The 24,910-nt window shown below is 43.0% G+C and overlaps 1 protein-coding gene across 5 annotated transcripts in view; it reads left to right on the top strand.

Moving 5' to 3' along the window:
- nectin3a (nectin cell adhesion molecule 3a) overlaps nt 1–24,910 on the top strand; it is a 113,767-nt gene that overhangs the window by 79,336 nt on the left and 9,521 nt on the right. The window contains exon 7 of one of the 5 annotated variants that reach the window (XM_071357315.1): nt 1,844–5,382. The exons of the other annotated variants lie outside the window; for them this stretch is intronic. Coding sequence (XP_071213416.1) covers nt 1,844–2,508 — 665 coding nt within the window. The 3' untranslated portion in view covers nt 2,509–5,382. Of the gene's footprint in view, nt 1–1,843; nt 5,383–24,910 lie in introns of those variants that run through there. 5 annotated transcript variants of the gene reach the window in all.

The following is a 24,910-nucleotide window of genomic DNA, read 5'->3' as shown; positions in this document are numbered from 1 at the left end:
CATTGGCAGCAGAGAACTGGAAGGAGTGTGTTCAGTGTTAAGTGGAGATACAAAGCAGTCCTAGTGCAGCTTAGACTCCAGTGTTAAGTGGAGATACAAAGCAGTCCTAGTGCAGCTTAGACTCCAGTGTTAAGTGGAGATACAAAGCAGTCCTAGTGCAGCTTAGACTCCAGTGTTAAGTGAAGATACAAAGCAGTCCTAGTGCAGCTTAGACTCCAGTGTTAAGTGGAGATACAAAGCAGTCCTAGTGCAGCTTAGACTCCAGTGTTAAGTGGAGATACAAAGCAGTCCTAGTGCAGCTTAGACTCCAGTGTTAAGTGGAGATACAAAGCAGTCCTAGTGCAGCTTAGACTCCAGTGTTAAGTGGAGATACAAAGCAGTCCTAGTGCAGCTTAGACTCCAGTGTTAAGTGGAGATACAAAGCAGTCCTAGTGCAGCTTAGACTCCAGTGTTAAGTGGAGATACAAAGCAGTCCTAGTGCAGCTTTTATTGCTTCTTTGTAGTCAGGCTCTTGATGTTTCTAGAGAAACAGGGTCAGGCTGCTTTTTGTCCTGAAGAGAGGTCAATATTCAGACACAGTAATCCCCTCTCTCTCTATCTCTCTCTCTCTGTCTCTCATTTCAATTCAAGGGGTTTTATTGGCATGGGAAACATATGTTTACATTGCCAAAGCAAGTGAAATAGATAATAAACAAAAATGAAATAAACAATGACAAATTAATAGTAAACATTACACTCACAAAAGTTCCAAAACAATAAAGGCATTTCAAATGTCATTTTGTTTATATACAGTGTTGTAATGATGTCTCTGTCTCTGTCTTTGTTTCTTTCTCTCTCTGTCTCTGGGTGTCATCACAGTAATTAACCACTGAAGGACAAATCAGAGGCCGAACCTCACATCGATCACACACGGTTTAATCTTCTCACATGACTTCCCAGAGAGAGGAGAATAACTAATCTCACACACCCACACACACACTGGTCTGACCCTCTTAAATCTCCTTTTTCTCTTGACTTTCTACCAGAGCCTCACTCCTTTACAGAGCCTTTGGTATTTGTCCAGACACTTTAATAATTTAATTCATATGATCTTTCAAAACAACAGTGTTACAGAGTTGCAAAATAAATGTAGAAATCTATATTATTCAATTATTGCACCCACACTGCTCGCGCGCGCCAATGAAAGTTGCCAATCGCAATATAAAGTCAAGAGAAGAAAAGGCCTGGAAGGAGGAGAGATGACTAGAAACGATTCGGTTGACCGTTTTATGTGTGGATTAATTGGTGGAGTAAAGGACCTTGTGCATTTCAGGTAAACTAACAACTCAATGTTTATATCCCAGGACAAATTAGCTAGCAACAGCAAGCTAGCTAAATAGGACAAATTAGCTAGCAAGTGCAAGCTAGCTAGCTAAATTGCCATAAATGTTTAATGCTTTTCGACCTGTCCCCAAATTAATATAATAGGTTCAGAGTTTGTTTTGATATTTTAACCTGCATGTCGTGATCGCGTTTGGTGTGGGGGGACAATATACATTTATGCATGATGCAGCACGCGCCTAGCCAGTTTGGGTTCCGTGATAGAATTTCAATTAAGACTAAAGCTTTTTTGTGAACTTTCATTTTCTAAATGTTATTTTCACAGGATATAAACATTTGTGTATTCTATTTGTTCTGTATTCAATGATTATACTGTGTCACCTGTCAGATTCATACTAAAGACATTATTAACTGACATTGTTTTTTTTCTTCTCTGTCATGCCATTCCCTCCCTCCATAAACCCTCATCTCTGCCCCCCCTCCTCTCTCTCTCTCACACACCCATCCTCTATCCATCCATCAGATCCTCCCCCCACCACGGCACCAGTCGCCACAACCTCTACTCCCCTCTTCCTGGACACTAGTGACACCAGCACGGCCCCCAACAAGCGTCGAGGAGTGAGCGGCCACTCCACCTCACCCACTCTGTCCTCCCAGTCAGACAGCAGCCTGGGTACCATAGTGGGCGGGGCTGTGGGTGGGGTCCTGTTCCTGGTGCTGCTGCTGATCCTGGGCGGAGCCTGCTTCATGCGCCAGCGGAGGACCTTCAGGGGGGACTACTACACCAAGCAGTACCTGGGCCCCTCCGACATGCAGAAGGAGTCCCAGCTGGACGTGCTCCAGCCCCACGAGCTGCAGGAGGTCTACGGGGACGGGCAGAACTCTACCTACAAGGGCAGCCAGGAGCTGAAACCCAAGCCGGGACTGGGAGGGGACATAATTTACCCTAACGACATCCAGAACAGGGATGATTGGGGCGACGGCCACAGGGGCCTCCGGGAGGGCAGCTACTTCCCTGCTGAGAACCAAAACACCATCCACCACCCCAGAGGGCTGCCCGTTCACACCCCCACAGTGACCAACGGCTCTCCCTACCTGCCGGAGGACTGCTTTGACAACGGCACAGACAGCGAATATGTGTCCCACATGGATGGGTCTGTGATCTCACGCAGGGAGTGGTATGTCTGAGAGCTCTAGGGGAGCTGGAAAATACCTTTTGGCTCAAAAAGACTTGGTGAGACAATAATTTAACAAGCGTTGAAATAGATATATTATAGAGAATTTATATCAATTCAATAAACAGACTCTAATAGACAAGAATGAACATTCCCGGTTCATTTTTGTGCTCTGACTCTAACCACTGACCCTAAGGACTTCTATATGACTTCCATATGGAGTGTGTTATAACGTCGTGGCATCTCAACAGATGATCGCAGGCTGGGAATGGCAGTAATCTGCTGTCATTATCGGCTTAACTTTAGAACTAGGGTTCATTTGGCAAGGGTTTCTCTGTACTACGTTGTTTCAACAGATGTGAGCAGTTCACATTTGTGTCTTTCTGCTTTTATGTATGTAAACACCTGTCTGGCATTTTAGCCCTCATTAGTGAAATATTTCTGTCCTTTTTTAACATTCTGAACTATGTTGCATCAATTCAAACCCCTCATATTCAATGACATTTCCCCCAAAATGTACACTTTATTGCTTGCCTGTAATCATGACTTTTTCATAAAGGTGCAATTCTGGTTGCTTCTTGCTGTTGAGAACACCTAAATCAGATTGTTATATTTGAGTGCTGAAACTGTTATGTGAAAGGGAAAAGGATTCAACAATATGACAATTTGACAAGTTTATGGTTCTAGATGACAATAGAACATATCCACATGTTGATGTGAGCAGGATGTACAGTGATATTGTCAGGACTATGGGACGTGACAGGACTCCATTAGGCACATCGGAAGAACAAATCTCAAGCTTTGCATCTATTTAGGACAGTTTATTGGACATGTTCTTTAGCATTGTGTCCCAACTGGCACCCTATTCCCTATACACTCAGTGGCCAGTTTATTAGGTACACCCATCTTGTCCTGACTCCGCTATCAGCATGACGCAATAGGAACCCGAGATTCATCGGACCAGGCAATGTTTTTCTACTCCTCAGTTGTCCAGTGTTGGTGACCACTTCTTCTTGTTTTTGGCTGATAGGAGTGGAACCTGGTACAGTGTGTGTCATTGTGATCTGTGATGGATTTTTTCCAGTACACAACCAGGCACCATGACATGGTCTGTGTCCCAAATGGCACCCTATTCCTTACGTAGTGCAGTACTTTTGAACGGAGCCATATGAGCCCTGGTCATAAGTAGTGCACTATATAGGGAATATGGTGCTATTTGGGACACTGACCATGATGTTAATGCTACTAAAGGGTTGACATCACCAGTGGTCTCATCACCATTAGCTTGTATTGACCTAGCATTTCCTGTTCCTTCTCAGCCGGCTGCTTCATTCTACCTGAGAAACTAAAGGATCAAAGTGGTCTCTCTAAAGCCTTGCCATTAAAGGAAAGCGATCTCTTCAGTCAACGGGTCGGGGGGAGGAGAGCATTTATGTATACACTGACTGTTGGAGGAGGGGGTTAAAGAGGTGGTAATCTCCCTGTGGCATTTCCAGATGGGGCTTGGTTTTTGCCTGAGGTTGTTTTGTTTCTCCTTGTGGGGTTTTGCAGATTGAGGGCACACTCTTTTTAATTTGATCCTTATTATTTTTTGCTCCCAACCCTTTGGTGGTTTATAAAACACTTGCATATCACACACACACCACATGCTGCCTACTGCCTAGACCACTCCAACCCTGCCATGTTCAAAGCCCAGCCCTCACCTCAAAGTTTTAGCTTTTTAATTAACTTCTCTTCCTTGGATGGACATCGCAAATGTTTGACCTCAGTGATGTGTAGAGCATCTGTGTATGCAAGCACACTCACGTTTTTTATCTGTTTGATTCAAGGCTTCCAGCGTGTGCCTGACTAAAATGAACAGAGCCCCTCTGAAAACTTTTCTTAACTTAGCTACTGCTCAGACATCCACCCCCAGGGCTTGTGGGCACGTAGGCTAAATACAATGCAGGGATACATTCTCATGTCTTTTACTGTCTGTCTGTACACACAATATGAGGTTAGCTTGGTCTTACTCCCTATTTTGAACATTTGTTCAAATACAGGCTGGTCTTTGACATGTCATTTCATTTGGAGTAGAAGAAAGTGATTGAATGTCTAATGAAATTCTTTTTTTATTTTTTATTTTTTTGGCAAAGCTTTTGTTTTCAAGTTGACCATGTTTGGAAGGGGAAGAGATTAAGTTATTGTTGTGCCTATACTGCTTTCCTTTCGTTTGAATCCTTTATTGTTTATTCTTCTGCTTATGTATATATGTTCATGGTTTTTATGTGTGATGATATCAGCCTGATTGTCGGGAAGACATTTGATTCATGTGTTGATTTTAAGTCCTGAATGCCTCTGGAGAGAAAGGTTGGTGCCTTATGTCTTTCTTTGTAATATTTATGATTTTGTTGCTTGTTTTTAAACCAGCGTAGTTGACTTAAGGTGAATTGTTTAGCCTTATACACACAGACTCTTGTAGCAGCTCTTGTAGCAGCTCAAGTTGCAATGTACCTAAAAATTGTATTTCACTGGAAAATTACATGGGTAGTACTTTGTTAGTACTAAGCAGGCCAGATTCATAGTCAATATTATTGTTTTGTAAATATGCTGGCTGTTTTTTTTTATTCTTTATTAAAAAAAATGTATTTTTTTGTCTGAAATTGTCACAGAGCATTTCGATTATTTGAAGGTCATTTAAAATACGAGCTAGAAATACGATACTAGTCTGTTAGTACTGGGGAGTTTTCCTCTTTCACTTCATTTTACAAGATATTAGTTCTCAAAGGTTTGACTAATTATTTTGTTGCCATTGTGCTATTAATTGGTTTGTCAAAAATCACATTGGAAACAAGGGATAGATAATTGTTCTCTGTTTGTAATAAAAGAGCATCTTATCTGAATCATACTGAACTGTGTTGTCCCATAGGTTTATATTCATACCTCTTTTGCAGTGATAGTCTGCAATATCTTCTTTAACCTCAAATCACATATCAGGAACAAATAAGCTTTATGGATATAAGAACAGGTGTTTTGTTTTCCTACTAATCTTTTTGTTTCTTGGCCCATAACGTGTCATCTGATTGCATTGGAAGAGGCTGAATTTTGTGTCCCAAATGGCACCCTATTCCCTATATAGTCCACTACTTTTGACCAGTGCCCTATGGGACAGAAGAGAAGGGTGGAGGGCCCAATGGGCTCGGGTCAAAAGTAATGCACTATATAGGGAATAGGGTGCCATTTGGGGGACACAGTTCAGCATCTTCCAATGCAATCAGATGACACTTTATGGGCCAAGAAAAAAACTAGGGACAAAGGTGTTCCCCTCACTCAGACCTTAACCCATCTATCTCTGTCACCCTCAGCAGCCTCCACACCTGTGGTGATCAGTTACTGACCCATCACCTCTCTCCTGTCCCAGTCAGCACCCTCTCCATCACTGACAAAGAGAATAGACCCACCCGCTGCCTTTGTGATGGACAAATGGATCACACCTGTACTGGGATAGGTGGTTGAGTTTGTTTGCTGACCACCCACAGTCCTAGCAGGTTTTCCTCTTGTATCTATTGACATTAACCTGTCTCCAAGCCCATTTGTCGCCAATGAGGTCTTGAGTGATTGCTGCAAGACGAGTCGCATTCTTTTGTTGGTCTTGATTTGGCGTAAAAATAAAGCCTTATTGCATGATGTTTCAGGGCGGGCTTTTCCTCTGCACCAATAGGAAATTGTATAATGTGTTTATATCCCACTTTTATTTACCATATTAAATGACTGGTTAGACTTGAGTTGAAAAAATAAATGTATCCTATCAAACTGCGTGATGTTCACAAAAGGGCCCCTTTGTTACTTAATCGCCCATAAGTTTCTATACTCCCCAGTTTGGCCTCTTCTTCCTCTAAGTGTTGCTATCTAATCCTCTGTGTTAACCTGCTTCTGGAGGTGGCATGAAGAGTATCATTGTCTGTTATTCAATGAAGCCAGAGTGACACTCACTTCCCTCCATCCCAGGTAGAGAGAGAGAGAGGAGAGAAACCAGATCCCTAATCTTCTCTGGCATGTCAGGCTGAAATCTTCCCTCTTACAGTCTTGGTGTGTGTCCCAAATGGCACCCTATTCCCTGTATAGTACACTGCTTTTGACCAGGGCTCACTACATACGGAATAAGGAGCCATTTGGTCCACAGCCTTTCTCTGCTTTCATCACTTGACTGGTAACAGTGGCCCAAACACACCCTGTACCGCTCTCTATTACCGTCACATTGCCTAACTGGGATAACCCCGGCCTAATTCATCACTGTTACTATCTGCGTGTTTGTGCAGGCTGCAGGAGTAAATAGCTCTGTTGGTGGGCTTCAGTTGCTCTTTGTCTCTCTCTCTCTTGCATCTCCGCAGCTGTCTTGGTTTGTGTTTTTTCACACTTAATGAATCTGTCGGCAAATGTGTTTTGCTTTTGTTACCTTGTAAAACAGCAGTCAACACTTTCAACATTCTTGGTAGACCCCACCCAATGTTTGAGTCTTGCCATGCGGTGGTTTCTAATAGTCCATTGCAACTATGCTGGTAGAAAAAAGGGCGGTTTGTTTGCTTAGATGTGCTGTGTGTTATTTTGTCATGCTGCAGGATATCTTGAAATTTACCAGTAGCCAATAATGAAAGCAGATCAAAGGCCAGGTTTCTCTGTTTTTTTGGACTGGATTTGGCTCCCAATCATTTAGATAAGAGTAGAGAGAAGGCAACTTCCAGTCTCTGCGTCTATCCCTCCCCTGCCTTCAAATAAACAACCCAACAATTATTAGCTAATGAACACGACCCGAGCACAAAGGAGAGAACATCAAAGGCCAAAGCTGACAAATAACGAAAGGCTGTAGATGGTGGGAGAGTGCAGAGCAGTTATATATCTTTATGTACATATTCTTCATTCCTTTACACTTGTGTGTATAAGGTAGTAGTTGTGGAATTGTTAGGTTAGATTACTCGTTGGTTATTACTGCATTGTCGGAACTAGAAGCACAAGCATTTCGCTACACACGCATTAACATCTGCTAACCATGTGTATGTGACAAATAACATTTGATTTGATTTGATTTGATTTGAGTTACAACAAATATTTTGTCACGTGGCCATCGCCGGCCGGGCCAGCTCTCATTGGTGTGCTGTAATGAGAACTGCGGACTGCAGAACACCAACAGCAGAGATACTATGTCATGGCAGAGTGAGAAACAACTCTCTGCTGTCTGTCAGATGGGTGTCGGGATCTGATCATACTGCCCAGTTTGGAAAGAGGAGCCTCACAGTCCCAGATGAACACACTCCACCTCTGAGAGAAGCGGGGGGACAGACGGGGTTCTCCTTACATCAGCAGTGGAGTGCTGTCTCCACGGCGACTCGGTTCAGTGCATTCCATAAAGCAGGCCAGGCCATGAAGATGGTTTAGGGTATACTTCTGAAGCCTTTGTTTTTCACCATTTTCCTCTCCTCTATAAAACTGACATCTCTCCTTCTTTACGTGTTTGGCAGACATTATGTAAACCTGGAAACATGCAGTCTCTATTGTATGACTCCTTGCCCATAAGTTTCTATCCTCCCTTAGTCCCTTTTTACCTTTTGAAATCAGACGTGGCTAGATGTGGAGTACATTAAGTAATTTGCATGAGTGAAACTTATTGCGTTCATTTAACAATTACCGCGAAATGAACAGGGCAATTTAGGAAAGAAAGAAGTAGCCTTTTTTTGTTTTAATGAATTGGTGGATATGAATTGTTTTCGGATAAAGGCTTGCATTTGGGAAAAGACTGAGTAAGGACAGCAAAACAAAAGCCCCTTTGTACTGAGCACCTACTCTGAGACTGGGAGCAAGGACAATGAAGGTTTCATTGATGAACTACATTGTTCCTTGAGATCAGTTCAGACTGAGGGCCTTTTACAGATTATACGCTACCATAGCTGTGCAGTTCCCAGCCTGCTCTCGCTCTCTGCTGGATCAGAAGATAGCTGTGTTTGTCTCTTTCCCACTGAGTCAGAAAGTTGTAAAGAGACGGTGGAGAGTGATTGGAGCTTACAGTATCCCTCCGAGGACAGTACTACAATAATCTACTTCAGGCATATTGTGTCTACTCTATTCTCAGAGTCCAGAGGATGTGCAGTATGGTCAGAACTGTCTTTGGAAACCATAGGTCTGTAGATCAGGGTCTTATGACAGCCATGGGCCAAATGCCCCTTTGATAAAACCCACCACTATGCATCTCTACATCCCATGCCTGCAATAGCTAGCCTGAGTACCAGTTTGTTTGTGCTATCATGCCAACTCATTGTCATGCCAATGACAACAATGGAGTTGGCAAGAGAACAAAATATCTGGGACCAGGCTATGAAAAAGCTACTTCAACACAAAAACATTGACATGCTACAATGAAGGCAGGCAGTGGCAGAGAGCTGCATGCTTTCACATAGGAGGGATTAAGCAACTTCTAATTGGGCTCATGGCATGCAAGGGGCTGTGATCAGAATGGGTGGGCAGCCATCGCACTGGGACGTGACAACAAGACCCCCACATCCCCCGGCATTGTTCTCCAATGCTGGAGCACATATAATCCTCAATGGATTTTAATGCTTCAAGTCCAAACAATGCAATGGTCCCTGGGAAATATCCATGGAGTAGCCTACAAAAAAAACAACAGAACGAGGGAAAGCACGTGGAGGTGGAGGCTCAGATACTACTATGGTAGTAGGACTGGCCTGAAGTAAGTCGATTATAGTTATACCATCTAATGTCCATACATGACTTGGTAATGTGTTGGACAAAAAAGGAACATAATGTATTCGGATATCATAAGACATAATTGTCCTGACTGACGTAACAAACGAGCAAAGATAGTCAGAGATAGAGTCTGCATTCCATACGACACCCTACTTTTGACCAGGACCCATCTCTGGTCAAAATTAGTGCACTACATAGGTAATAGGGTGCCAGAGAGCACCACCTGTCCAGGGATTTCCCCTGGCTGCCTGAAAGGTTGTCTGTCGGCCATGTTGTTCTTTAAAGATCTGCTGCTGTAATCCTTAGCATTATAGCTGTGTTTATTCCACCTGTCCTCTGGCTGTCCGTCGTTCAAGGACAGGCCCTCCTCCTGACACAGACAGCTGAGGAGCAACAGTGACCACAGTAGTAGACACCACACCACCCACTTCATGTCTCATCCCTCCTACTCTCAAATGTTGTGCTCTGCTGTTTGTTTGCTCACAGACTGACAGTATTGTCTTCTTATAGAACACTTGTCATATTGTCTATGATTGTCTCCTTGCTCTTCTCTAGTACCAGCTGTGCCTTTGTACATGTGACACCACACATCCTATGACTCCTGCTTTGATGATGAAGCTCACAGCCAAGAGAGTTGTAGGTTTTGTTTGAGCATCACTTGAGATTGCTGTCTCAGATATTAGTTCAAAGCCCTAATGCACTAACAGTGCTCTATGCCTGCTTTCACTACTCAAGGACTTGCTCTCCAGAACTACTTTTGTTAGCCTTAGATTTTCTGATAGTTTGCCTTACAGATAAGTTAAATCTATTGTAATAGTTTTAAGGTCTGTCCGTTGTAAGAAAGACAGAGGCACTTTTTGACTTATTTAAACACAACCAGTACCGTATACAGCATGATAGATGATGAAAAAATCACACAAAGGGAGCAAAGAAATACCATTGTTCCGCAACTAAACACAGACGTGTGTTACAGCGGAGGGGAAGGTGAGGTGAAAACAACTGATGTCAAAGCTAATAAAATGCATGAAATATAAAGGAAGGGGATGTGAGAGGCCCCATCTAGAGGCCTTTCAAGGCGAGCAGCGTGAAGTCCTAATTACAGGGACTTAACACTGGCCTGTGCTGCACTCATGCTGCGCTGGTCTGGAGTTTAGACCTGCTGCTCCCGCTGCTAGGAGGAAGGAAAAGAGACTGACTGACCCTTTTTCTGCAGGCAGTGGATGTTTCCCAATGGAACCCTATTCCCTATATGGTGCACTACTGAGCCCTATGGGCACTGTTCAAAAGTAGTGCACAATAAAGGACATTCGGTGTCATTTGGGATGCAGATAGACGGAGCCTCTCAGGTCTGAGACCTGGGGCATAACAAGACGTTTCCACTTTCTTCTGCCAATGGAGAGGAAAAATATAGTTCCATTGTCTGGAAGGTTAGGTATAATCAGGTTAGGCAACATTCTGACCTTGACTGGACCAGTCTGAAGGAAAGAGGAGGGGAGAACTGGAGAGGAATATTCCATCATCAAATCAGGCACTTTCACAACATTACTCCTGTCAGGTTGAACCTTCATGCTCACTGAGTTTACCTGCAATAATGATCACAATTGACTCCCCGCTGTCCAATCACATGGCACCACCTGCTGATCACAATGAGTGAAGAAAATGTACTTGGAAAAGGACCAGAGATTGAGAGAAAGGAACTGGTCAAGACTTACTGTGGCTGTGTCCCAAATAGCAGGCACCCCATTCCCTATATAGTGCACAACTTTTGACCAGAGCCCGTAGGTCTCTCTCAGTTCACTACATAGGGAATAGGGAGCCATTTGGAGCATAGCCTTGCAATACATAATACAGTACCTTATAGATGGCATCATGAACGTGGGATGTTTTTTATTTTTGCCCTTTTTTGTTGTTGCTCTTTTTCATCTAATTGGTAGTTACAGTCTTGTCTCATCGCTGCAACTCCGTACAGACTCAGGAGAGGCAAAGGCCAAGAGCCGTGCATCCTCCGAAACACAACCCAACCAAGCCGCACTGCTTCTTGACACAATGCCCACTTAACCCGGAAGCCAGCTGCACCAATGTGCCGGAGAAAACACCATACACCAAACACCATACACCACATGCACTGTGCCCGGCCCGCCACAGGAGTCGCTAGTGTACGATGGGACAAGGACATCCCTGCCGGCCAAACCCTCCCCTAACTCGGACGACGCTGGGCCAATTGTGCACTGCTCCATGGGTCTCCCGGTCGCAGCCGGCTGCAACAAAGCCTGGACTCGAACCCAGAATCTCTAGTGGCACAGCTAGCACCGCGATGCAGTGTCTTAGACCACTGCGCCACTCGGGAGGCCTGAGGGTGGGATGTTTACCATGTGAATCAGATTGCACATTGTTAACCTTGGCACCTGGCCTCCCTCCCTGTGCTGTCAGGGTTGAAACCCTCTTTAAGACCAGTTAGTGTTTGTTTTTATCACACAGCTTCAAAAGGCAGTTGTGGAGTATATTCACATGATCCAAGAAGATCAAAGGAGACAGATTCATATGGTGTAATAATGCCTATTGAGAGATTACTTAGGTGACTGTTACCGTTAGTTACTGTTTATAGAGTAAAAAAATAAATCCTTTTTGGTTATGCCTCAACTTAAACTGACTTGCAGACTCAGACGGTTTTGGATGCCTTCAAGGGTGACTAATATCATAAAGTTATGATTGAGCTCCTTCAATTAGCTCAATCTCCAAGTGACTCTCGTGGTGACGTCAGAACAAATGCTATGTGGCAGCTCCATGCTACCGTTTGGACCCATGGCTCTGTTATTCAATTCACCCATGGCTGTGCTACCTGGAGAGGAGGGGTCATGAATTTGTGTCACTCCGGCAATGAGGAACAGAGGACTGGTAACTAGCTGGTAACCATGACAATGCACTTTCATTTTTCAGCCTGGCTTGTATATCCCAGAATGCAATAAAACCGTCTGGCTGCCATGTCTGGCTCCAGACCTTTTTTATTGACTGAAAATGTTGAGCCGCTAAGATTATTAGGTGGAATATGTGGCTAAATTGTGACTTTTTAGTGCCAATTTTTTTCTCTTTTTACTTGAGATGTTGGACGTCATTAAGCAGACATTGGACAGGAGTGAGTCACTAATTATAGAGGAGAGAAAGTCCTATTGTGTGTCCCAAATGGCACCCCATTCCCTACAAAGTGCACTACTTTTGAACAGAGCCTTATGGGCCCTGGTCAGTAGTGCACTACTTAAGGAAATAGGGAGCCATTTCGGATGCAGCCTATGTGTTTTAATGAGGTTCTGCATGTCTACTGTACCAAACCAAGACTCCAGTAACTCTGTTGCTAGGGACACAGGTCATCCCAGTCTTTCTTTATATTTATGTTGGCCAATAGAGCAGGGTTTCCAAAACTTGGTCCTGGGGCACCCCCTGGGTGCATGTTTTGGTTTTTGCCCTAGCACTAGACAGCTACACACACTACAAATAACCACCTCATCATCAAGCTATGATTATTTGAATCAGCTGTGTAGTGCTAGGGAAGAAAGAAAAAGTGCACATAGAGGGGCCCCAGGACCAAGTTTGTGAAACACTAGAGAACAGGCTTTGTGCATATGGGTGTCTGAGTGCAGTCTTGTTGTTATCTCTTAAAAGTTTGTGGAGTCATTTTTTATGTGTTGTTAGGGGGAGAGAGAGGTGTGTGGAAGTGTGGACACAGCGGTCAAGTAAAGCCAGATTAGCCAGAGGAGGTTGGGGTGCCAGGATAGGCAGGGCCACCCAACTGTGAGAAGGTCTGCTGTTTGTTCAGAGCTGGGGGATGGGTGGGGATTCCTCCTCAACATGATTCTTTTGAGTGCCTTGTCATTTTACCTCCATATGAATAAAGATTTGATATCACAAGAACTTCAGTCTTTAGTTATAAACGAATTAAAGCTAGAATCCTTGATTTAAACAATAACAAAGGGTCTCTCCACCTCTGTTTTGGTTAAAAGCTGAGGGACGGGCCTGGAGAAACTTAACCACTCTCAAATTCATAGACAGAGCTATGGAGGCATGGACTAACCATCCATGATATCAACATTTGAGTTTAAATAATGTTTTGAGGCCGTACAGTTTTTGTTTACATTCTAATTGGGTAAGCCAGTTGAACTAAGCTCAAGAGGCATTTATAAATTATATTCTTCAAGAATCAATGGGTATATATTAATTTATAAGTCCAACAATGGATGTAGCAACTAAGGATTCTAGCTTTAAAGCTCGCCATCACTTTTTGTCCCTATTTTATAGCTATGAACGTAGCTGTTTTTTGTTTCTAGTGAATTATCCATTTAGACCAGCCTTTTACAGTAATTAGTGGTTCGAAATTGTTATGGGAATAATTCAAAGCCTTTAGTTAATAGTCAGCACTAGCACAACAACGTCTTCTGTTGATGTTTTCTTTTATGAGTTTCTCAAGTACAATAAAACATAGCTCTTTTTTTATTGGTGGCCATTTGTTTGTAAAAAAAAATGGAATAAGTACAATTTCCTGTTTCACATTTAAATGGTTTTCAAGTTGTTGGAGAGGATTTAGTTGCAATCCAATGCCACTGGACTAAATCTCATGAACTGTATCATAAAGATCATCTCTCAGTTTATAAAACTGCGGCAGGCATTTCACTATCCAATCTACTGTATACTAAAGAAACCCAAACCGTAAAATTCACTGAAGGTTATTATTTCAGTTGAAATGTTTTTGCCAGGCACTGAGTCACTGAAACATTATCAACCTCATTTCCTACACTGACTTAGCGTGTCTCAAGGACAACATGAGCCCCAAACATTTCTCTCTCATCCAGGAACCTAAATCTAATTAACGGTGACAACAGATGTTCTTTGTAAGAAGAAATTATTGTGACCTTTCAAGGGCTGTTAAGGTTGCTTTGAATGCATTGTTTCGACTTATCTTTGATGGTGTGGTGGGCCTGGGGAATAACAGAGTTTATGTGTGGATTAAGAGGAGTGTGGCGTGGGTGTGCTCTGCCTACACAGACCTGCCTCTGATGTAGCGCCAAAGCTCACAGTCTGTGACATTTTGCCTGACATTCAGGTGAGAGACCATCCACAGGGTCCAGGGAAGGGCTGACTGACTGACTGCTCTTTTCATTACATGTATATAAAGGGACTTCCCTTGTTGTCCTGTCTCATGCTGAATATGAGAAATCATATCATACATTAGCACTGTATAATATCTAATATATAAACAAAACATACAGTATTATCATAGTTTGGCAACATCTTTCATATTTTACATACCATAGTTATTATTTATTATGTTAGATTTGATGTGAATATGCGTGTGTGCATATATTGTATGAAGTATCAGAATAGATTTCAATAGGATCAGAGCCTCGGGCATAGATAAGAGTTGACTATAGGTTACTCCCTACGATATACAATAAGTGCAGGACATGACTAATTGCTTTTAATTAACGTTGGCCCGTTAAGAGGATCAATGGCGCCATCAACAATGATCCAGGGTGGATGAGGCTTGTAGGCTCAGGCCTGGAGAGAGGAGGATGGGGAGCGGAGAGGTAGGGCTGGGGTTTGAAATATTGCCTCTCAAACCTTTAGTGGGAGATCATCAGCAATCAGCACCATAGATCACACTCGTAGATAGACATCAGGACTGTGTGAACATTGGTGTGAACGCTAACTCAGCACAGGTACAACACAGGTGAAGTTCAATATGGCAAAGGAAATAGGGAAAAAATAATTCAACAAGAGATATCTCTCCGTTTGGATGCCTATGTGAAAGGCATTGTGTGAATGGTTATATATTGATCAGGCTAGGCGTGACAGCGGTGATCGGGTCTATTGCTGCTGCGAGGCTTAAGGTTAATTGGACAGAGAGAGTCTGTCTCTACAGTTCCAGTTGTGATTATGGCGATTCCTGTATCAACACAGCTAGGCCTCCAACCTACAGTAGAGTGTGTAACAGGAATGGTTTGGTCCGACATTCAGTGAATACATATAGAGGCGCCATGAGTGATTCTGGGGAGCTCTGCTCTCGTCACCCATGCATGTGTATTCTTTGCCCAGACCTTTGGATCATCCCTGGTCACCCTGCCTGGACCAACACTCTGCATCCATGTATACATTTTATGTGTGGGTGGTCCCAGGAATCAAACCCACTACCCTGGTGTTACAAGCACCATGCTCTACCAACTGAGCTACAAATGGGACCCTTAGGGCTCTGGTCAGAAGTAGTGAACTATATAGGAAATAGGGTGCCATTGTCATAAGCAAGAGCTTTGAAATATGTATCCTCCATTGCATGCTGGCCTGCTTTGAAGGGGCAATCAGCAGTTGCTACATACAATTAATGATACAATAGATATACAAAAGTATGTGAACAACCCTACAAATTAGTGGATTCAGCTATTTCAGCCACACCCATTTCTGACAGGTGTATAAAATTAAGCACATAGCTAGCTATGCAATCTCTGTAGACAAACATCGGAAGTAGAATGGCCTTATTGAAGAGCTCAGGGATTTAGGATGCTACCTTTCCAACAAGTCAGTTCGTCAAATTTCTACCCTGCTAGAGCTGCCCAGGTCAACTGTAAGTGCTGTTATTGTGAAGTGGAAACGTCTAGGAGCAACAATGGCTCAGCCGCCAAGTGGTAGGCCACACATAATCACAGAACAGGACCGCTGAGTGCTGAAACGCGTAGCGCGTGAAACTCGGTTGCAACACTCACTACCGAGTTCCAAATTCCCTCTGAAAGCGATGTCAGCACAACAATTATTAATCGGGAGCTTCATGAAATGGGTTTCCATGGCCGAGCAGCCGCACACATAAGCCTAAGATCAGAATGTGCAATGTCAAGTGTCGGCTGGAGTGGTGTAAAGCTCGCCGCCATTGGACTCTGGAACAGTGGAAACCCGTTCTCTGGAGTGATGAATCATTCTTCACCATCTGGGTTTGGCGAATGCCAGGAGAACACTACCTGACCGAATGCATAGTGCCAACTGTAAAGTTTGGTGGAGGGGAATAATGGTCTGGGGCTGTTTTTCATCGTTAAGGCTAGGCTCCTTAGTTCCAGCGAATGGAAATGTTAATGTTACAGCATACAATGACATTCTAGACGATTCTGTACTTCCAACTGTCACGTGTGCTCCCTCTCTGGCCTCTAGGTCACCAGGCTGCTCGTTATGGCGCACACCTGTCACCATCGTTACGCACACCTGCTCATCTTCAGACTCACCTGGACTCCATCACCTCCCTGATTACCTTCCCTATATATGTCACTCCCTTTGGTTCCTTCCCTAACGCCTTATTGTTTCTGTATCTGTGTATCTGTCTGAGAATATAACTTAGAAATGCCTTACGAGCTTATTTCAACTGTCGTACCCCATCAGAACCCAAAATATAAGCTTATTACATTCCAATGTTTGGAAACAAAGTAAATGTAATCAACACTATAAAGCATCAGAACATGATTAAAACTATCATTTTGATATCATGGATGGTCAGTCCTTGCATTCTAGCTCTGTCTATGAATTTGAGAGTGGTTAAATTTATCCAGCCCCATTCATTTTTTGTCATTTAGCAGACACTCTTATCCAGAGCAACTTACAGGAGAAATATGGGTTAATTAAATGAATAGCCTTGCTCAGGTTTTACTTAATGTCCTTTTAAAGATTACTATTGAGTGTGTGTGGGTGCATGGCAGGTTTTGAAACAGACAGTGTTGAGGAAGGCTAATGGAAAGGAAAACGAACCGTCCTAGGTTGTGTCCCATTGGGCCGTAGGGCCCTAGTCTAAAGTACAGCACTATAAAGGGAATAGAGTGCCATTTGCTCTGGTCAAAAGAAGTGCACTATATAGGGGATAGTGTGCCATTGGGGAAACATTACCCCACCAGCCAGCCTGCATGTGGGACCCTCCCCATGCCTCCTCTCAGTCCTCCCCTGGAGAGACTAGATCAAACATGACTGAAAATAGCCCAGCTAAGAGGGAACATTTATGTATCATTCAGGTCTATAAAGCCATATTGATTTGCTGCTTCCCTCACTCCACTCCCCAGCCCCCACTCTGGCCAGTGTTGGGATAATTTGTCCCCCAGGTCTAAGGTTGCATGTGAATTTTCTGTTGTGTCAGCTGAGCTGGGTGCAGCCAGCAGCACATGCAGTAGTGCTGCTTGTTCGCTTCAGAGGAGGTGGAACTCTAATTACACTGCTTTTAATTAAGAGCTCATTGCCTAGGAAAGCAACATCTTTAACTCGTTTATTGCCCATAGTTACCGGACATCTCCAAACTGTAATGGGCACATTTATCAAGATCAGCAAAGAAGTATGCGTGCCCTTCGGGTTTTCACGATAACACTCTTAAGATAATTTACTCAAGCAGAGAGTAGAGATTTTGTGGCTGAGGGTACAGTAGGAGAATGGGGGCCACAGGATGTACAGCATGTAGCTCTCTTGTGATATTCAATGGTTTGTTCATGATGTTTTGTTGTTGACTGTCAACATAAATGACCTTTTCACCCTGAGAGTAACTGTTTAAGGTGTGGCCCTCCTGCTTTGCTCCTTAAAGCGTTGTGGTTCAAAAATGCATTTCCTCTGTACTGTGAGCATTCTAGCTACTGCAAGTGCACCTACAGAAACAACTATCACAGACATTTTTTGAAAGACTATAAACCACAAACTGCCTAGGGTCTTGGTTGTGAATAAAGATCATGTCCATGTATGCCTCCCAAATTGCACCATGCTCCCTTCACAGCTCTTGGATGATGGGCTGATATTATGAGTCACCTCCCCCATGCTTGGGACCTGTAGGGTTGGTTGGCACTGGAAGATGCTCTCTGCCTATACTCTAGAAAGATCCATGCAGCAGGGGATACCAGGAGTGGTGCCAGACATGGTGGGCTCCACCTTGGATTTCACTGGCCTAGCCAGGACCAGCCAGGACCAACCAGGCGCATACAGTACAGCCGGTACCCAAACCAGAACCATCTGCTGTCCATTTTCACTGCCATGCTCTCTTGATACTCTCCCTGCCAACGGCCCTCATCCCCCACCCACACACCACAGCAGTCACCTGAATCTACTCTGAGTGTCTAGTCTCTATTCCATCAACTGGCAATGCAGCACAGCCTGTTCCCTATGGTAAGATCTCTGCTTTTATATACGGGGGTTGTAAAGTTTTCTGTCAGATAGAATTATGTGATACAAATTGATACTGTGAGTTATTTTTGAAATGCAGACTGCACTTCACTGCACTGTGTTTCAAAATGACACCTGGGTACAGTGCTCCCAGTGAAATGCAGCCTAGCCACCACCAACTGTATTAAATGACTTGATACTGCTGGAGTAGCTCACATACAGTATGCAGGTGGCCATTTACCATAAACAGCCATCCCTATTAGCGCTACCACTACTCTAATGGCAGATTAGTCAACACAATCTGCTGCTGTGCACTCCAGTCTAGGAGACATTTCCCTCCACTCAACAACCATCAAGCACTCAGCCTTTCAGCATGCTCTAAGCATAAGTAAAACGTAATGTTCAGAGGAGGAGAATTCAATACAATGCATGAATGGTCTGTGCCTTGCTCAGTAAAGAGTGAAATGTTGTTGTACCTCCCTTTCATAAAACATAAAGGAAATAATTTATAACACCACAATCACTTCCCTTCCCCAGCTTTTGTTTTGTATGCATGAACAGGTGGCTTGAAAACCAGGACACTTTACCTGAGTCTGAGGAGAAGAGAAGCCCTGACAACTAACCAATGCATTTGGCCAGGTATACACGTTCCTCAAAACAAAGTTGGTCTTTGGGCTTAATTGTCTTAGTGTTGTCATTTTGTGAGGTGTCCATGCTGTGGAGAATGACATCTTAGGACATGCACTATGTGCCCAGGTCAAAAGTAGTGCACTATAAAGGGAATAAAGTGCCATGTGGGACGCAGACGTCTTTCCCCTCTCAGTTTAATGGGCTCCCGAGTGGCGGAGGCGGTCTAAGGCACTGCATCTCAGTGCTAGAGGCGTCACTACAGACCCTGGTTCGATTCCAGGCTGTATCACAACCGGCTGTGATTGGGAGTCCCATAGGACGGCGCACAATTGGCCCAGCGTCCTCCGTGTTAGGGTTTGGCCGGGGTAGGCCGTCATTGGGAATATGAATTTGTTCTTAAGTGACTTGCCTAGTTAAATAAAGGTTAAATAAAAAATGTAATAATAAAGTTTGGCCTACTGCACAGAAATCTCATATGCCTTAACTCTTAACATATCTCAGATTGCTTACTATGTAATAGTATATCAATCAAGTCTGTAGTCAATGTGGAATCTATCATAGAACCATGTCTGGGAAGAGAACGTGGGAGGGAGGGAGGGTTCATATTAAGAACAGGAGAGTGCAGAAGAATAGAGAGGAATTGTAAAATATTTTTTTTCACTTTTGGAAAGAATTATGATTTTCTCCTTTCCATCGGGTTAAGTGGCTCATCACAGCCCTAAAGAGACCTATCTCATTGATCTGTCCCATAAACATCATTACTGGCCTGATCATCAGCCACCTTTTCCACTCTCTTTTCCAAAGACACAGTGTGCGTTTGAGTGTGCTTGCGTACGTGTGTGTCTGAGAGAGAGGCAGAGAGAGAAGGGTGTAACTACACTTATTGCGATAGATGGATGCCAACAGTACATCTGTGAAGTTCATAAATATCACAAATAATACATGTTTTATCGCTAGTGAATTACAGAAGGTTTCAGACAGTACGCAGACCGTAGGTTGTAAATGGCAATCAGGAGAAGTTAAAATTCCTGATAGTTCCCACTGCTAAACTCCTCCTCTCTCCAGATTTCAGGAATACCATTGAAGGTAATTTCATTAGGTAGAAAAACAGCTTGCAGGCGTTATGCTCATGTGATTATTCACATTAAGTCAGGGAAGAGAGAGACGAGCTAACTCCATGTTAAGTGTTTGCTATTAAAAGCTACTGCCCCATGTAATTCAATTACGTTTTTGAAATTGGTATCTCATGATGTCGAATATGATTTACTATTGGGTGATAAAATCATCAGTGTTTTATCCTCTGCCTGTAAATCATGGCTGCAGCAGCGACAGTAAATTATAGAATCATCAGATATGGATGTATTACTAGATACAGAGCGGTTATATACAAGTCATAGTATTGATTCAACTGATTTACTGTAGTGTCGAAATAGTATATTATAGTATATTTTCATCATGCCCTGCTGCTGTTGCTAGTCTCTGTCACCCTGATGAACAGGAAACACAGTAAGGTTATTGCTTGACATGAAGTCTTCCTGTTTACTGCAGAATCTGTCAGTCTGTGGTGTGTGTGTGTGTGTGTGTGTGTGTGTTTGAATGATTGAGTGAGAGAGAGCGAGAGAATACTTATCTGACATAATGCAAAGTACAATGTATTTTCTGATGTCTTCAAGATGAAGTTATAGTCCATTGACACAACCAGAGGATGCGTCTGCTACAACCTCACAGTCAGTACCAGCTGTGTGGAGTGAAACTGTTTTCTATCTCTCTGAATGAGTCAAAATGTTGTTACAAACAAACCACACAAACTATCTGATGACTCAACAGATTTTTTACTCAAGTCATTTAATTTAGTGTCATTGCAAATAGATTACTATGATATACTCCAACACTAGCACAGAGGGTGAGTAAAAGTTCAGCAGCTTTGACAGGAAACACAAAAAACTAAGATGGTGATTGTGTAGTCCACAATGCAAAAAAGAACCATACTACTAAAGATGTGATGGAATGCTAGTGAAATAAACAAAGCCTACAATACTCATCGATCTATAGCAGCATCTAAGATGTGTCTACTGTATTAGCTTACATTACATAGTGCCCAACAGTTGACCCACATGTTTACAATTTCAAAGTAGTCAAGTCTTTGTATATTTTGCTTTTCTGGGCTCATCAAATCTCAGAATGATCCTGGAAAATTGGTGTAACATTAAAGTTAGCTAAAGGAGACACTGAGGAAGAAGGCTGTTGAATCTGAGGAGGATTCCCAGTTGGCCTATTGTGTAAAGAGGGTCTTACTTCATTCACGTTCTGCTGCATGATTCACATACTCTGGAAGACACTTGTTCCTGAGGTACAGCAGCACAGATTTGTAAAACATGATGTAGCCAGCTGGAGAACTGAAGAGTCTTTATGTGCATAGTATTCCTCCATATTTGATTCCAATTGTGATTTTCCTTGCAGGACATTTCTAATGGCAAAGTATATTTAGTAAATTGCTAAATCTGACTAAAAGGAAAACACAGCCATGAAGTGAATTAGTGGGAAATATTGTGTTGTAAAACAATGCCTTTGTGAGGGATTTCCAGAGCAGCAGGTGAGAAACAGTGAGTTGACTGACACATATGCTGTGTCTGTCTCTGAGGACTCCTGCAGAGATGAGCTGGGCTGAATGATGCATGGCATCGTCGCGGGCAACAGGGAAACTTTGTTATATGAGGTGACCGAGGAGATGAACAGACACATCCTGCAGTATGACATTCAGCTTCTACTACTAAGAAGTCAAAACGCTGATTTTCAACTAAGTGAGAAGTGAAATAACTACTACTCCATAGAAGAAGCAGTTCTGTTCAAACAGATGTGTGCACATAATAACATATAGGGCACTAGGAGAGTAAAGTGGTTCTAAACAACATAGCCCTACACTGTGTACACTGCTCTACACTGTGCATGTGTGGTGTGTGTTTGTAAAAAAACAGCTCTGCTCAGAGGTTTGGAGCACACACCCTCTACAGCTGATTCTGACAGCTTCTCTTGCACTCACTCACACACCCACACACACAAGATACACATTTAAATACCCTCATAGGAAGACTTGCTATAGTCAAATTGAGTCATCACTCAATGATACCACCATGGGATGCTCAGGGCTGTTGATTTTGGGCTTTGTCCTAAGTGTGTCTCACTGCTTGGACATGCTGGGTAAGTCTGAGGAGTTATAATCCATCTGTGAGTCTGCTGTTCTGTTTATGGGTTGAGTTTACTAGCCCTTAAAGACTTGTTTATTAACCTGAGGAATTTTACACTGAACAGAGGTGCAATAGTTTTCCTGCCTGATTAGTCTAATTATAAAGGCTTACAAGCAATAAACCCAAGAGCAAAATCCATTTGAAATATTCTGAATGCATTTTGACTATAGCATTATCAATACAAAAAAATATGGAGTCGATACATTTTATTTTAAACACTTTATTTCTGACATATGTCTGTACTACAATATTATGTTAGTCTGCTATTATTGTCCAATGGTGTCAGCTATTAAAACCCTTTTGGTTGCTTTAATGATCTTTTAAATGCCATTTATGACCTTTAATGATACCATTAATAGTATTGCAATGGCTCCACTGAGTGTGTTTAGGGGAAATCCCTGTGTGTTGTTAGTCGACAATATTTTCTGTTAGTCAGAAAGACCTCACAGTTTGATCTGTGTGATCTGAACTTAGGAACTTCAGTGTGTATTTTCAATTGGTAGATGAATGAGCGCCTCTGAGGAATAAATAGGTCTGTAGGTTAGAACCACTGCACCAACAGTATGACTTTCCATCCCCAGATCTCTCCACTAGCACATCATCATACAATGCATTAGTTACAACACCACACTGATCTATTTGTTGAATCAAAAGCAGTTCTTTGTCAATATAAGTAACACATTTTCAGTTGTCTTGCTACCCTCTGAACATTGAATCATCTGCAAGCATCCATGTACGTGAACGCCTGCTGTTGGGTAGAAGCCAAGATGAAACTGCAGCAGTTTCATATGACTATGCTACGATATATTGGCCCTGTATGGTACTTGGGTAGCCTAAACTACATAAAGCACCCTAACCTGTAAACAGAGACAGATGTCAGTGCCTTAGGGACACAGAAAAAGTGCTAGTGGACATAATTTTGTATTTTAGGCTGTTGCTATGTGATTATTTGCAATGTATCCTTTAAGTGTGCCTCAGATACAGTGAGGGAAAAAAGTATTTGATCCCCTGCTGATTTTGTTCGTTTGCCCACTGACATTGAAATGGTCAGTCTGTAATTTTAATGGTAGGTTTATTTGAACAGTGAGAGACAGAATATCAACAAAAAAATCCAGAAAAACGCATGTCAAAAATTTTATAAATTGATTTGCATTTTAATGAGGGAAATAAGTATTTGACCCCTCTGCAAAACATGACTTAGTACTTGGTGGCAAAACCCTTGTTGGCAATCACAGAGGTCCGATGCTTCTTGTAGTTGGCCACCAGGTTTGCACACATCTCAGGAGGGATTTTGTCCCACTCCTCTTTGCAGATCTTCTTCAAGTCATTAAGGTTTCGAGGCTGACGTTTGGCAACTCGAACCTTCAGCTCCCTCCACAGATTTTCTATGGGATTAAGGTCTGGAGACTGGCTAGGCCACTCCAGGACCTTAATGTGCTTTTTCTTGAGCCACTCCTTTGTTGCCTTGGCCGTGTGTTTTGGGTCATTGTCATGCTGGAATACCCATCCACGACCCATTTTCAATACCCTGGCTGAGGGAAGGAGGTTTTCACCCAAGATTTGACGGTACATGGCCCCGTCCATCGTCCCGTTGATGCGGTGAAGTTGTCCTGTCCCCTTAGCAGAAAAACACCCCCAAAGCATAATGTTTCCACCTCCATGTTTGATGGTGGGGATGGTTTCTTGGGGTCATAGGCAGCATTCCTCCTCCTCCAAACACGGCAAGTTGAGTTGATGCCAAAGAACTCCATTTTGGTCTCGTCTGACCACAACACGTTCACCCAGTTGTCCTCTGAATCATTCAGATGTTCATTGGCAAACTTCAGACGGGCATGTATATGTGCTTTCTTGAGCAGGGGGACCTTGCGGGCGCTGCAGGATTTCAGTCCTTCACGGCGTAGTGTGTTACCAATTGTTTTCTTGGTGACTATGGTCCCAGCTGCCTTGAGATCATTGACAAGATCCTCCTGTGTAGTTCTGGGCTGATTCCTCACCATTCTCATGATCATTGCAACTCCACGAGGTGAGATCTTGCATGGAGCCCCAGGCCAAGGTAGTTTGACAGTTCTTTTGTGTTTCTTCCATTTGCGAATAATCGCACTAACTGTTGTCACCTTCTCACCAAGCTGCTTGGCAATGGTCTTGTAGCCCATTCCAGCCTTGTGTAGATCTACAATCTTGTCCCTGACATCCTTGGAGAGCTCTTTGGTCTTGGCCATGGTGGAGAGTTTGGAATCTGATTGATTGATTGCTTCTGTGGACAGGTGTCTTTTATACAGGTAACAAACTGAGATTAGGAGCACTCCCTTTAAGAGTGTGCTCCTAATCTCAGCTCGTTACCTGTATGAAAGACACCTGGGAGCCAGAAATCTTTCTGATTGAGAGGGGGTCAAATACTTATTTCCCTCATTAAAATGCAAATCAATTTATAACATTTTTGACATGCGTTTTTCTGGATATTTTTGTTGTTATTCTGTCTCTCACTGTTCAAATAAACCTACCATTAAAATTATAGACTGATCATTTCTTTGTCAGTGGGCAAACGTACAAAATCAGCAGGGGATCAAATACTTTTTTCCCTCACTGTATGCAATCTTTGTAATGCCTTTGCCATTTTTATGAACCATAAACCCACAAGACAAGATATATTTG

Source organism: Salvelinus alpinus, chromosome 21 (genome assembly GCF_045679555.1).
Source record: "Salvelinus alpinus chromosome 21, SLU_Salpinus.1, whole genome shotgun sequence".
NCBI lineage: Eukaryota > Metazoa > Chordata > Actinopteri > Salmoniformes > Salmonidae > Salvelinus > Salvelinus alpinus.
Note: the sequence above shows the minus strand (reverse complement) of the source record. Positions and strands in the feature narration are given on the sequence as shown.